Source organism: Rousettus aegyptiacus, unplaced genomic scaffold (genome assembly GCF_014176215.1).
Source record: "Rousettus aegyptiacus isolate mRouAeg1 unplaced genomic scaffold, mRouAeg1.p scaffold_m13_p_6, whole genome shotgun sequence".
In the NCBI taxonomy this organism is placed as follows: domain Eukaryota; kingdom Metazoa; phylum Chordata; class Mammalia; order Chiroptera; family Pteropodidae; genus Rousettus; species Rousettus aegyptiacus.
This window is the reverse complement of record NW_023416309.1, coordinates 80,138,664-80,152,123: the sequence shown is the minus strand read 5'-3', so window position 1 is coordinate 80,152,123 and position 13,460 is coordinate 80,138,664. Positions and strand designations below refer to the sequence as shown.

The window sequence follows — 13,460 nt, the reverse complement described above, 5'->3', positions numbered from 1 at the left end:
TGGCATCCCCTCTTTCCCAGGCATGAGGTGGGTCAGGGGCAAGCTCACCAAAGAAGTGGATAACGAAGCCCTGCTGGTAGCCTAATACCGAGGTCCCGGGGTCCGACTGGAACTGGATGGTGACATCGGCCATGGAGGTAAAGAGCTTGAAGTGGCCACGGGGCCCTGAGTACTGGCCCAGGACCCGGGCTGTCAGGTCATCCCCATCATAGAAGGTAAGTACATCACCAGGGCCTATGCGCAGCCTGTGGAGGAGGACTGTCAGGGAGGGTGGGCCTGGGGACCCCAGGATGGGATGGGCAAGACATGTCTCCATTGTTTAGGAGCTGGCTTGGCCTAGCCCAGTGGTCACTCACACTCGGACATCCAACATGATGCGCTTGTCTTCCTCTACATGCACACCCCAGATGCAGTCCTGCCCACGGCCGTAGGGCTCTGGCCAGTTGGGGGAGAGCACCACGCCGGCTGAGTCTGTGATCTCCCCACTGCACACAGCTGCAAGGCAGGGATGGTCTGGGAGGTGTGTCTCTTCCCTGTTCCCCCCAGTGCTGTGTCCTGGGGCTGGCATTTGCTCACAGAAGTGCCTACACATTGCTGGGAGCCCCCAGCTCTTCCTCAGGGGGAAGCTTGAGTCATACCTGTCACTGGGCTCCAGGCTCTGTGGCTGGTTCCCTAGTGCCCACCCTGCTCCCTGCCCCTGGCAGACCCATCCACTGGTGCCTACTGACCTCGGCAGGCTGGCTCTGTCTCATTCCACTGGGGGTCATGGGGGTCAACACACTCAATGATGATGGAGCCCTGCTCCAGGGTGTAGCCAGGGTCGCAGCTGAACTCCACGGTGGTACCCACAGGATAGGAGGGTGCGCTGCTGCTGAAGTTGCCATATTTGACAAAGGGCTCATAGCAATGGCCCTGCTGGAAGGCTGTAAACCACAGGGCCCAGCCCAGCTCAGCCTTGACTGGAGCAAACACAGGGGGCAGATGTCTTCCAACTTCCCTCCCCAGGGCCTTTTTCATCTTTATTGCAAGAGTATCTCTTGTGCTTGGAGGAGGGGGCAGGGACAGACCAGAGTATCCAGCCCTATTATGCTTAGGAAGCTGTCCTGATAACCTTTGTATCTCTAGTGCCTAGTTTTTGGAGGGACTCAATAAATGTTATTTTGAATGAATTAGTGAATGTGTGCATGTATGAGTGATTCTAGAATGTCTCTTAACAGTGAATTCTTCTTCCCTAAGGATTGAGGCCTATTTTGTTCTTCAAATTCTAGAGAATTCATTCACTTGGACCAGGGGCCCTGAGTCCAGGCAAGGGTCTTCTGCAAAGATGAGTTGGGAATCCTGGGCTCAAGGGGAAGAGCAAGGAGAGAGGGCCTAAGTGCCAGGTGAGCAAGGGCTGAGTTTAAAAGAGTGATGATGCAATAGAGGGAGGATGTGACAGAAGAGACCCTAGGCCCAAGCCCCCTCCCAAACCCTCCACCCTTGATTAGGCCCTATCAGGCTCACCCTCATAGCGCAGGGCCATGCCTGCAGCTGCCCCACTGCTGTCAGTACTGAGCTCCACAAAGAAGTGTCGGCTAGAGCTGAGCAGGCCCTCAATAGGCAGGTACTCCACCTCATAGGAATCATACACAGGCGGGGCTTCCACGTTGTTCCCGTTGCGGATGATGAGCCTGGGCCAGCAGAGCAGCGGTTGTGTGGCTGGTTGCTAACCCGTGTGGGGCATGGCCCCATGCTTGTATACAGTCCCTCCAGCAAGGTATTACCAGGCCAGGCACTCCCGCCTCACCAGGACATCTCACCTGTCGTCATCCTCTGCCAGGGAAACCTTCTCAAAGTGCAAGTGCAGCCGCTGGCCCTCAGGAGCCTCAAGCAGCCAGTGGCAGGTGAGGTTGTTGCTGTAGTTGCCCGGGAAGCCTGGAGAGACTATGCGGCCAGTGGTGGCATTGCGGATCACTCCACCGCAGGCAGCTGCATGACAGGGATAGGACTGGGGGCTGGACCCCTGACTGGGTCCTAGGCAGCCTAACAAGTCTTTCTGCCCATCCTAGCTCTGTACCTTGTGCGTGGGGCAGCAGGGATCTTTGCCTTCATGGTTCCGACGGTTAATTCTTTGCCCCCATGACCCCGCAGCTCCGGGCAGCCTAGACTCCAGAATCCTATCTCCTAATCTTCCACACCTCTGGGACTTTATGTGCAACTCCTTTGTGGTAGATCTGCCAAGGCCTAGCTGTGTGACGCTGGATGAGTCACTTTCCCTCTCTGCTGACTCCTCTGGGAGGCCTTTCCTGACTCCCCTTACTCCCAGGGTGGGCTTTCTCAAAGCCCCTTACCAGGGTTTCTTGGGTATATCTGCTACTTCTACCTCATGCCACTTTTCTAAAATCACTTATTATTGGGATGTGTCCCTTGACTAGGACTCCCTAGGGGAGGGTCCAGGTTTTTCAGGCCAGGCAGAGTTGATACTCAGTGTTTGTTGAATAAAATCAGTGAATGAATGTAAAAGAGGGTAGGATTACATCAGGGATGACAGTGTGTGCATACCATTCACCTCCAAATCTTGTGCCCTGAGCAGATACTGCTAGCCAGGAGATGGCCTTGAACACTTTCTGAAATTGCATCACTGCTACTGTCATTCTTGGGCTCACCCTTTGGGCCTTTCCAGCACTGACTCCTCTGGCCTGGGACTTCCCTCTCTTTGCAAGTAGAGGCTGAACAACTTGCTTGTACCCATCACTGAGGAATGCTGGGCTACTTGGCCACGAACTCCTAGCAGTTAAGTATGGCCAGTTAAGTGAAGCAGTCTCAGGCAAGAGTGTAGTTGGTTCCAGGCAGCACTTTTCCTTTCTTGGTCACACAGCTCTGGACCCTGCCAGCTCTGAGACCAAGCTGCCAAGACACAGTCTTTGTCTCCAAATGTTCAAGACAGAATATTTTAACCTCATAAACCTCCTGAGGAGGGGATTGTAGTGAGTTTCTTCTCTGTTTCTCTGCAAAGAGGGCAGACCCACCTTTTTTCTTGGTCTCACAATGGAACTGCTCTTCAAATCTGATCATGCCCCCATCCTATACTTAAGTTCCTCAGTAATTCCTTATAGCTCTGCAGATAGAGTCCACAGTCAAGACGGCATTCAAGCTCTTTATGAACCTAACTGCCTCTTGACTTGGTTTCAGTCTCTCCCCATATACCCTCTTCTCCAGGTACACTTCAGCATGTCCTCGTTGTAGCATGTTGCTTCATCCCTTCATACCTCTCCATCTGCTGTTCCAGGAATCCACTTCACTTCTCTGGGCGAACATTATAATCCATCTATGTTGTCTCTTTGAGAAGCTTTCCTTGCCTCCTTCCTCATTTTGGAACAGCAGTTCCTCCCTTGGATCCCCACTGCACCCTGAGGTCCTCCCATCACAGCACTGTCTGCACTGAATCTGCTGAGCTGCTTGCCTGTCTTCCACTAGATAGAGAGCTCCCTGAGGGCATAGACCACTCCTGGCTCATTTACCTCTGTTTGTGCCTGGCACTCAGGAAGAGTGTATAGAATGAAATAAGGTTTAAAACCCCAAGCTGCCTTTAATACTGCAAACTAAACACTCCAACTTCCTTCTGCCAGCAAGCCACTCTCAACTGGCAGCTCTCCCAGATTACCTGATTGCCCAGGACCAGAACCTGGGAGTCTCCTTCCGCTTTCCCTCTTTCACTCATCAGTGTCTCCGGAACCTCTTCCCTCCTCTTCATTCTTGAAGTCACTGTCTAAGTTCAAACCCTCTTGCCTGGCTGGCCTCCCAGCCTGCCGATGCCACCTGGCTGGCTCTCCTGAGGAATAGTTTCTAGCTCTTCTCTCCTCTCCAAAAACTTCAATGGTTCCCCACCCCAGTGTCTTGGCTGATGTTCAAGGCCCTCCCACTTCCCCCTCTTCATGTCTCAGGCCTTAGTCAAACCTGGCTGTCTTCTTTGTTCCTAAATACTCCCTCACGTCACCTCTGTCCCTGTCCACATTGTTTCTTGCACTGAAATGTCAAACCTTCAATGCTACTTCCTTCAGGAAGGCTTCTAAATGCCTGAGAATAATTGCTTTGTCTCCTCCCAGGTTACTTTATATCTTTTCATTGGTACTTTTTATTTCCTGCTGTGAAAATTGATAACTCATGTGCTTTTTCTTTCCCCTCTCTTCAGGAAGTATAGGCTCTTTGAGGGCACACTCTGTTTAATTTAGTTTTCTACGGCCATGGTACCTTCATACAGTAAGCGCTCATTGAGTACTGATTAGACAAATGCCGCTGAGGTGTGTAGCCATTTTCTGGCTTCATTATGGAGAGCAAATAAAGGTGCTAGATAGCAACAAAGCATCTTACTCCTCTATTCAGCACTGAGTCCCCTGGGGCCACTCACCGATGCAGACAGGTTCCTGGGAATCCCAGAAGGGCTGGGTGGCGTTGAGACAGGTAAGGAGCCTGGCACCCTTCAGCTGGTAGCCAGTGATGCAGTGGAAGCGGGCGCTGCCTCCTGGGTGGAGGCTAGTGACAGTCACAGCTCCGTAAGCTGGACGTCGGGGAAAGTGGCAACTCAGGAGATAGGCTGCAGAGAGAGAATGGGTGACATTGTGTGTGTGTGTGTGTGTGTGTGTGTGTTGGTGGGGGGGGGCGGCGTGCTGAGTCATAGCTAGGGCAAAGGGGTTTACCCCAGCCTGCCTGGAGGTGTCACTTGGGGCCAGAAAAAGCGTCAGGAATTCCAGAAAAGATACTAATCCCTTCTCTAAAAGGTGCCCATGATATTGCCAGCTGCCTGTGCTGCTTAATGGAGCAAGCATAGAGCTGGAAGTTAGGAAGCTTGGGTTCTGGCCTAACCTTTCTGACACTTTAGACAGGTTACTAGCCTTTCTGTGGCTCAGTTTCCTCATTTGTTAAATGAGGTGTAAAATGCCAGCCTACCTACAGGTTTATTGTGAGAATAAATGAGATAGTAATTTATTCAGCTTGGTATCCTTGGAACCTGGCTGATAGTACATCTTCAAAAAATGTATATTAAAAGACATGTAGATGTGAAAGCATTTGAAACGGTGAAAAGTCTATGATGTAAAGTATTTATATTATTTTTCCCATAGGGGACAAATATGAATCGCAGACAGTAAAAGTTTCCCCAGTGTTCATTGAAATGCTGAAATAGCTTGATGGCAGGGGCTGTATTCTACTTTTAAAAACTGGATGGGGCGATGGTGGGGAGGCAATACATGCCTTCGGGGAAGTTGGGGGAGGAATAAGTTGCGCTGGGAAACTGTAGCGTTTGGAACTGTCATACCAAATATGACCGAATGGTGGCAGCAAATCCTACAAAACAATCTGGCCAATCCCAATTTAGGGCCAAGCTGGGGCGGTAGCTAAAAATGGGGGTCTGAGAGGTGAGGAAGAGGGTTGGAGGGGTCAATGAGAGAGTCTGAGGAAAGGCTTAGGCTACAGAGTCTAAAGACCTTTGGGGCTGGTGGGAGAGATGGGGATGGTCTAGACTAAGGAAGGACTCTTGGATCTTGCGTGGGGTGGGGTGGGTGTGGGCAACCTTTACTACTGGCTCCAGGTGGTTGGAAAGAGGTCTAAGCATGGATTCTACTAGCCTCTGTGGCCCTTTGTGTGAGTAGAAAAAGGTTCCTCTGGGCAAACTAGGGTCCAGAATAAAGTTTCGTGATTTTTCACCTTTCCTGGCCTTAGTTACTAGGTCTGTGAAAGGGAGAGGATGATAACTACTCTTCCCTCTCTCACAGGGTTCTTAAGAGAATGGCCCATGAATGGTTACTTGTGATTGGCAGGCAGTTAAGGCAGTGCCGAGGAGGTAGGTCCTGAAGTCAGATTTGAACATAGGCTCCCCTCCTTGCTGTGCCACCTTGAGGAAGTTACCTAACTTCTCTGTGCTTTAGTTTCCTTGTTTACCCACCCATTTAGAGTATTGCATCCAATGTTGTTACGTGAGAGGACAGATATGCAATGCCTGGCACAGAACAAATAATGAATGCACCAGCCTGCAGTTGTTTATAATCTTGATTAATAAAGCACCTCACATCAGAATGCACCTTCCAGCTTCTAAAATGCCTTCACACTCTTCTTACTTGATGTCTACAACACAGGAAGGCAGGCAAGGCAGAGGTTATTCATTTTCAGATGAGAAAACCTCAGGTTTAGAGAGACTGAGGAATTTTCTTGATCACACAGCCAGTAAGTGGTAGAATAGGCCCTTGAAGCTCTTGGGTCTAGAGCCTACGTGCTTTATATCTCTCCTCTCTCACCTGCTTCCCCAGGAGTAGAGACCTGGGCTCAGGAGTCAGAGAAACCTGAGAGTAATAGACAAGGTTGTCCTGGGTAGTTGTTCAGGGTAGCCACCCTCAATGATCTGGGAAGAAACCCCAGGCCAGTATGGGATAGGAAGGAGGGTGTGAATCACTGTACCCAGAATGGAGGGGATATGATACCCAGGGAGTTCTAGGCCATGAGCCAGATGTCATGTTCAGCACCTGTATTTACATCTTTCCCATGAGTTATAACAACTCTGGGAAGGGAAGTACCCCATTTCACAGATTAGAAAATTGGGCTGAGATGAAGTGAGCAGGAGACGGTGGGGAGTGATGGGGTGGATGATGAAGCCCCCAGACTCCATAGTGGGTAAAGTGCCACTTCCCAGGATGAGCTTCTCCCTGTTGCCATGACGACTGTTCCCGGAGAGACTGCACCATTGCAATCTGTTGAGCTATTTTCTCCCTGGCATCTGTTTCTGGAGCCAAGTCCAGTGCCAGGAATGCTCAAGAGGGAGGAGGGGGTTGCCTGGCAGGGCCCTCTGCCTCCTCACACTGCCTAAAGCTGTAGGAAGGGCTCTGGAAGTTGGTTCTACAGATGAGGCCCTTGTGGGGGCCCATCTTTGTGATCTCCAACATTATCTTGGACAGCTTTAGCAGAAGCATTGGTACTAGGCTCCTCACTCCCTCTTCTGGCACCCTGTTTCTCCAGCCCAGGGAGACACGCATGTGAGCACATGCTCCTCCTGTTCCCATCTCTGGGATCAGGGCTAATTACAGCCTATAATTAGGGGAATTACACTCATTAGGGAAAGAGCTGATCATTGACAAAAAGTGGGCCGAGGAGGGAGGGCTTCTGGGAGCTGAGAAGGAGGTGGGACTGGGCCAGCTCTCTCAGCCCCACCTTGGGGTCTGTTTCCTATTGCAGGGCCTCTAACTCCCTGTCAGCCACCTTTGTTTGGCCCACCAGAGAGGAGGTCTGGGGTTTTGTGCAAAGGAATTTGCAGCAAGAGTGAAGGTTATCGTGGCGTGAAATTATGCCTGCTGTTAGGGAGGATTGATGAGCCATTAGGGAGGATGGTTGGGCCACCTAGATGCTCACCCTTCTCTCAGCTGGCCCCTTGTCTTTGCCAAGCCCCTGGCCATCTCCTGCCCACCGCCGGGGTCCCTATTGTCATGCCATACTGCTTCCCCAGGGTGGGTGGATAAGCCAAGAAAGGGTGAGTGCTCCATAGATGGGTCCCAGGCATCCCCATTTCCAGGGGAGTGCCTGTCCTCCTCCCTAGGCTGTGGCCCCCCACGGGGCTGTGGAAGTGATTCACGATAATTCAAGACAATCCTAAAATGGTTCATACCAATTATTTCCCCATTAGCACCCCCCAGTCTGAACTGGTTACCTGTTGGAGCAGTACAAAGGATCAAGAAGGCTGCCTGGGAGGGGGCGGGGACAGGAAGGATGCTGATGGGAGAGGGGCAGATTCCCAAGCTCCTTCTTCCTTCCCCGTCTTACCAGCTCTTTAATACTAGTTTCTGATTCCTTCATGGAGCATATGCTAAGCAGTTGATGCACACCATTTTGTTTAATTCTCGCCATGACTTTGTAGAGTATATGTTTTTGTCTTATCTTACAGCAGAGGAAAATGAGGGGTGGAGAGTTCAAATGACCTGTCCAAGGTCAACAGGCAGTAGGAAGGAGATTCACACACAGATCTGCCCATCTTCTGAGTCTGTGATTTTCCCATTACATCATGACACTTCTCTATTTTCAGAGATGTTCTGAGCTAACTAGGGCATGGACCAGGTCCAGAGTGGGAGAAGCAGTTCAGGAAGGCCAGGCTGGTAGCTAACCACCTCCAGATCATTACTGTCAAGCTCTTGACCTTGACCCCTTTGGATTTGGGGAGAGGACTTATATTATTATTGCCTATTTAATTGTCTGCCTCCCCCTGAGATTCTGAACTCTGATGGCAAGGACTGGCTTGTTCCTCTTGATATCAGTATCTAGCACAGGCTTGGCGAGGAGCAGATGCCTATGAAAACTATACTGAATGAATGAATGGATGAATGAGTGGCAATAGGCATACCTGGGGGCTACCTGATCCTGTATCAGTCCCCCTTCAAGACCAGTTCTCTGCAGGGTGGTAGGTGGAAGAGGCAAAGCTCTGGAGGTGTCAGATGTGCAATACTCACCTCCAGTGGTACACAGCTTCACTGGGCACCCATGCTGTATGTTACTAACCGTGCCCTGTTCCCCCCAGCCTGTAATAATACCAGAAACTCCTAGGAGGGCAGCCAGATTGGGCTGGTTCTTCCCTCCACTGCCCAGGCCTACCTTGGTAGTGGAAATGGAAGGTGCCTGGCCCAACAGGTGGCGGGAGGCTCTGGAACCTCAGGGCTGCTTGGTGAGTGGGGCTGCGAATGACTTGGCCCCTCAGCAGGAAAGACTGGTTGGCCAGGGGCAGCGGGTCAGGACCCCCCAAGCCCTCCACAGTCACTGTTTCCCCCTGCTGCAGGCTGATGTTCTGGACCTGCCAGCGGAATAGACAGAGCAAAAGAGCAATCAGGCTTTTTCCTGCTGACTGAATCCTGCTACCCTGAGTCTTCTACAGGCCCTAAGTATGGCCAGTCCTCAGTGTCCCTTGGGCATTAGAGCCTCCAGACCATGAGCTAGGCACTTCAGTACAGGAGGAGCTCATTTTACCTTTCCAGTAATTCTGTGAGATAGGACCTGAAGTTCTTGCACAGAGATTATTAGCAGAACTGGGATTTGTATGCACGTCTCCGTCTCAGAAGCTTTTCAACTATACCAGTTGCTTCCTGTCTCTTCACTTCTCTGGGCTCAGTGTTCTCATCTGTAAAATGGGGATGGGGTAGGTGTGTCGAACTAGATGGTTTCCAAGGGCCTGGCCAGCATTGTGAGGTCTTAATCATCAGAACCATGTGCTCAGCTTCCACGGGAGGTTCCCTGTTGGTTGCTTCGTAGGCACCTCACATCCAGCCTGCTTCATACTGAGCCACTCTCTTCCCCCAACCAGCAGCTTCCCTGGCTCCCCAGCTCAGGGAATGACCTCATTACCTACCTGTGTGCACAATTCAGAAACTGGCAACATGCCTCTTCCCTCATACCCCACATCCAATCAGTCATTCAGGCCTGTCAAAGGGACCCAAAATCTGTTCACTACTCTTCTTCCTCACTGCCATTTGAGTAGTGCCTGTTTATTATTGCTCACTTAGATCACTGTAGCAGCCTCCTGCTGGCCTCCCTGCTTGCAGGGCTTAACCCACTCTCCCTCCACATCAATATTCTCTGAACTATAGCCAGTTTATAGCCCTATTCTTTAATAGCCATAGTTCATAGCCATGATGCTTTGTTTAAATTTTCTGGTGGCTCTCCAGTGAGCCCACAAAGCCCATAGTATCTAGTTTAAATTTCTCGCTGTGGCCCTCAGGCCCTGCCCCCAACTTGGCCCCTAATGACTACTCAGTCTGGCCTTACACCTTGTGCCTGCATTTGCAAGTCACCATCCTATTCTTGCTTCTCTCCTCAGTAACCTCTCTTTCCAGTCTTTCCCTCTGACCATCACAGAGTCCTCTGCCAGCACCATAATCCTCAGACCTTCAATTTCTGGAGTATCCTTCTGGGCTTCCTGCCTCCATTCAGTCAAACAGAGCTCGACCTGCAACAGACTCTGCCCAGAAGGGAAGTGGCAGTGTGCATTGGTACAAGGAGCACTGGATTGGGAGCCCAGAGATCTGAGACTTCATTCTAACCATGTGATCTTAGACAAGTATGCTGACTATTTGAGCTTCAGTTTCCTCATAAAATGGCCCAGTGTAGGTCTTTGCTACTGAGAATATGATCCAGCAGCATCAGCAACACCTGGAAGCTTGCTGTAAGAGATGCAGAATCTCAGATCCCACCTCAGATCTACTAAATCATACTCTGTAATTCAGAAGTTCTGATCTACATGGTCTCCAGGGTCGCTATCATGTTGCTCCGAGGCAGGGCCTGGACTAGTTAAGTGACATCACCAAGTCCCTCCCAATCTTACCTCCCAAATATTCCAGTTGGTTCCTCCTTTCTATCACTTTGTAGCAATCTTGGTTTCCATCTACTCCAACCATTTTTTCTCACCCGGAGAATAGCCTTCACCCCTCCCATCCCCAACTCCTCTTCTAGGTCCTGGCTGCCTCAAATTGGATTATGTCTCTCTCCTACCTAGACCCTATCAATGACTTCAGATTGCCCAGAGGACAAGGTCCAAAATTCAGAGTTTACAGTTAGCCCCAGTGGCTTTACCAGCCTCATTTACCTGCACTGCAGCCACAGGCTACATCTCTTTTCCACCCTCTGGGTATTTGCATTTGGGAGACCCTGCACTGGGAATGCCTTTCCTTCTTCCTCTCCTGGTGAAACAGGTCACTATTTCAGATGTAAGGGCCACCATCCTCTGACTCCCAAGCCAAGCCAGTCAGTTCCTTTGCTTCAGGCTCTTCCCTTCTGTCTTCTATCCATCTCTTGTTAAAGCCTAGGGTGGTATTTCAGGTCACAACTCTCTCTTCACTGGGCAATTCAATAAAGGTATGTGTAGATAGTGAATGTGTGAGCTGCTGGAGGTACAATCCTTGCCAGATTCCTGTGAGCTGAGAAGCCAGAGGATGCTGAGGGCCAAGGAGAAGGCCATGCCAGGCCCCAGACTGTGGGTGCTGAGAATAGATGAGCTCTGATGACTCCCCTGCCTGGGAGAAAAGACCTGGTGGGTCTTTGGGGCAGAAGAGAAAGCTCAATGCAGGGTGCTAGGGAAGAAGCACCTCCTCGCTGTAGGAGTTCTCCCTTGGGGCACATTTGGGTGGAGGCTGCCTGACCATCTGCCAAGGACATTCCTCAGGGAATTCCTGCGGCAGGCGGAGGCTGGATGAGGTCCCTTCAAACTTGGAGATTCTGTGATTCTAGAGTTGGGCAAACAAGACTCACACGTGGAATCTGTAATTATCGAGAGATGCCAGGCAGCATATAATTCTGCTTTAAGTGGCACTGAACGCGTGCAGCAGGAATCCTCTAGGCGGGGAGTAGAGGGGTTGCAGGCTCAGGGAAAACTCATGCAGCAGGTGGGTCTGAGAGCACCTTAAGGAGGCAGGACTGAGAGGAGAAGGAGGAAGGGAGGACATTTCTGAAGGGAAATTACTAAGGAAGCAAGGGCAGAGAAGAAGAAATGAATTTAGCATTTTTCCTAGCTCCCATAAACAAACACCCTTTTGACCTCTAGCTTCCAGCTCGCGACCCTACTGCTTTGCCAGCAGCAGCAGTAGTAAAAACAATAATTACCATTTACAGAGCACCTACAATGTGTCAAGCCTTGTATTATTTACAGATACTATTTCATCCTTACCATAATTGTATAAAGTAGGTAGTAAAATTTCTATAAGTAAATAGAGGCTCAGAGAGGCTAAGTAACTTGCAAAGGTCACACAGGTGTTAGTAGCAGAGTCTTGCTTTGCTGGAGGAAAAGGCAGCTTCTTCTATCCCAACTTCATCAGTGTATCACCTGAAGATAGACTTCTAGATGTCTTTTTTCCCAGGCTCCAGAACTGCCAGGCATAGCAGGGAGGTGGATCTTGGCCTCACCTGGCTTTTTCCGAGATGTTGAGATTTACGTTCCCACCAGCAATCTTCCCGCCTCAGAAGCCCATCAAGGTGGGAAAACTGGGAGCTGAGGCCTTTGGCTCCCTCTGATCTGGGGAAGGCAATGCCCCCTCAAGCTGGCCTGGTTCCTAGCCAAGCCTGGTGGTACGGATTGCGATGTGAGCATGGAGTGGAGTGAATACAGATTGCCTAGGACTCACAACTAGAAGGTGCCCTGTTCTTAGCTAGAGGCTATTATGCAGCTCTGGTCCCTTGGGTTTTAGGCACCCACTTGCAGGCTTGCTGCAGTAGCTGGAATGTAATTTGTTACTTCTTTGAGGGCTAGGCCTGACAGAGGCCAGACAAGGCTGGGTGTTGGACGAGGCGGGTGATGAAGTCTTGATGCAATTTGCAGGCATCTGAAGAGCTTGGGAGACAGATTGAAATGTCAGCTCTGCTCACAAGGGCTGTCTTCCCATACCCCTAGCCAGTAACAAGAGGGGAGCTGGTGGCCAGGCAGGGGGAAGACAGAAGCAGAGAGAGCTGAGGACAATTCCCATAGGACTCTGGACTATCACCGCTCACAGGGTCAGTCCAAGGAAGGAAATATAGCCACATTGAGGGAGGCTGACGCCTTCCTAAATGGGACATGGGAGGATTCAGGTCACCCTCTACCAACCCTCAGACCATCGGCCTTGACCGGCCTGTCTATTCCCATAGAAGCTGTCAGTTGCCCCAATGGTGTGACTCATAGGTGGGATGGTGCCACAAGTCTTTGCATGCAGTTGCTCTAGTACAACCCCTCACAGGCAGATAAGCTCGAAGATGACTCTGGTGTGTGAGACCCACTCCTAGTACCTGAGCCCCCCATTCCCTGGAGTTGACCATAGCCCCACGCACCACTACACTCTCCTGGTCACCAACGCCCATGTGTGTACTCTGACAGACCCACTTGAGTGCACATAGCTCCCTCAAACACTTGTCCTGGCACCTGCGTGCCCTCACATACATGTACTCACTCACATTCACATGTTCCCTCATGTCAACAACAGGATAATCACAATTTTCCCCATGAAACCTTTTACAGTTTTCAAAACTCTTTCATACCCATTATCCTCTCAGATCTCATAAAACCTCAGTAAAGGAGGCAGGATAGGCTGTTTACTTCTACTTTATAGATAAGAGACCCTTGTAATCAGAGAAGTTGAGAGTTCTTCTTTGGATCACACAGTAATTTCAAGGCAATGCCAGGATTCCAGGCCAGGACTCCTGATTCCTGGTTTAGTTCTCTGTCTTCAGGCACAGCAACCCAGACCCCTCCCCTAACTGGGAGAATTCCAGGTGGTTGTCCTACAGGAGGAGACAGAGCTGGGCTGAGAAAAGGGGTTGGGGTGGAGCCCCCCGACTATTCCTACCTGAACTCCCTCTTTGGATTTGACACACCCAGGTTGATTTGGGCCAGGGGAAGGACAGGGTCTCTTGAGTCCTGGGATCAAGTCTCAGCTTCATCATTGACCAGATGAAAGGTCCTTGGGAAAGTCACATGACCTCTCTGAATCTGTTTC

The 13,460-nt window shown here is 50.6% G+C and overlaps 1 protein-coding gene across 4 annotated transcripts in view; it reads right to left on the bottom strand.

The window, feature by feature from the left end:
* Positions 1-13,460, bottom strand: part of SEZ6 (seizure related 6 homolog) — a 42,716-nt gene that overhangs the window by 3,702 nt on the left and 25,554 nt on the right. For all 4 annotated transcript variants that reach the window (XM_016139022.2, XM_016139023.2, XM_016139024.2 and 1 more), the window contains exons 4-10: positions 8,605-8,800; positions 4,388-4,573; positions 1,800-1,968; positions 1,504-1,670; positions 729-923; positions 357-495; positions 49-245 (exon numbers count right to left, since the gene is read on the bottom strand). In XM_016139022.2, the coding sequence (XP_015994508.2) occupies positions 49-245; positions 357-495; positions 729-923; positions 1,504-1,670; positions 1,800-1,968; positions 4,388-4,573; positions 8,605-8,800 (1,249 nt within the window). The remainder of the gene's footprint in view (positions 1-48; positions 246-356; positions 496-728; positions 924-1,503; positions 1,671-1,799; positions 1,969-4,387; positions 4,574-8,604; positions 8,801-13,460) is intronic.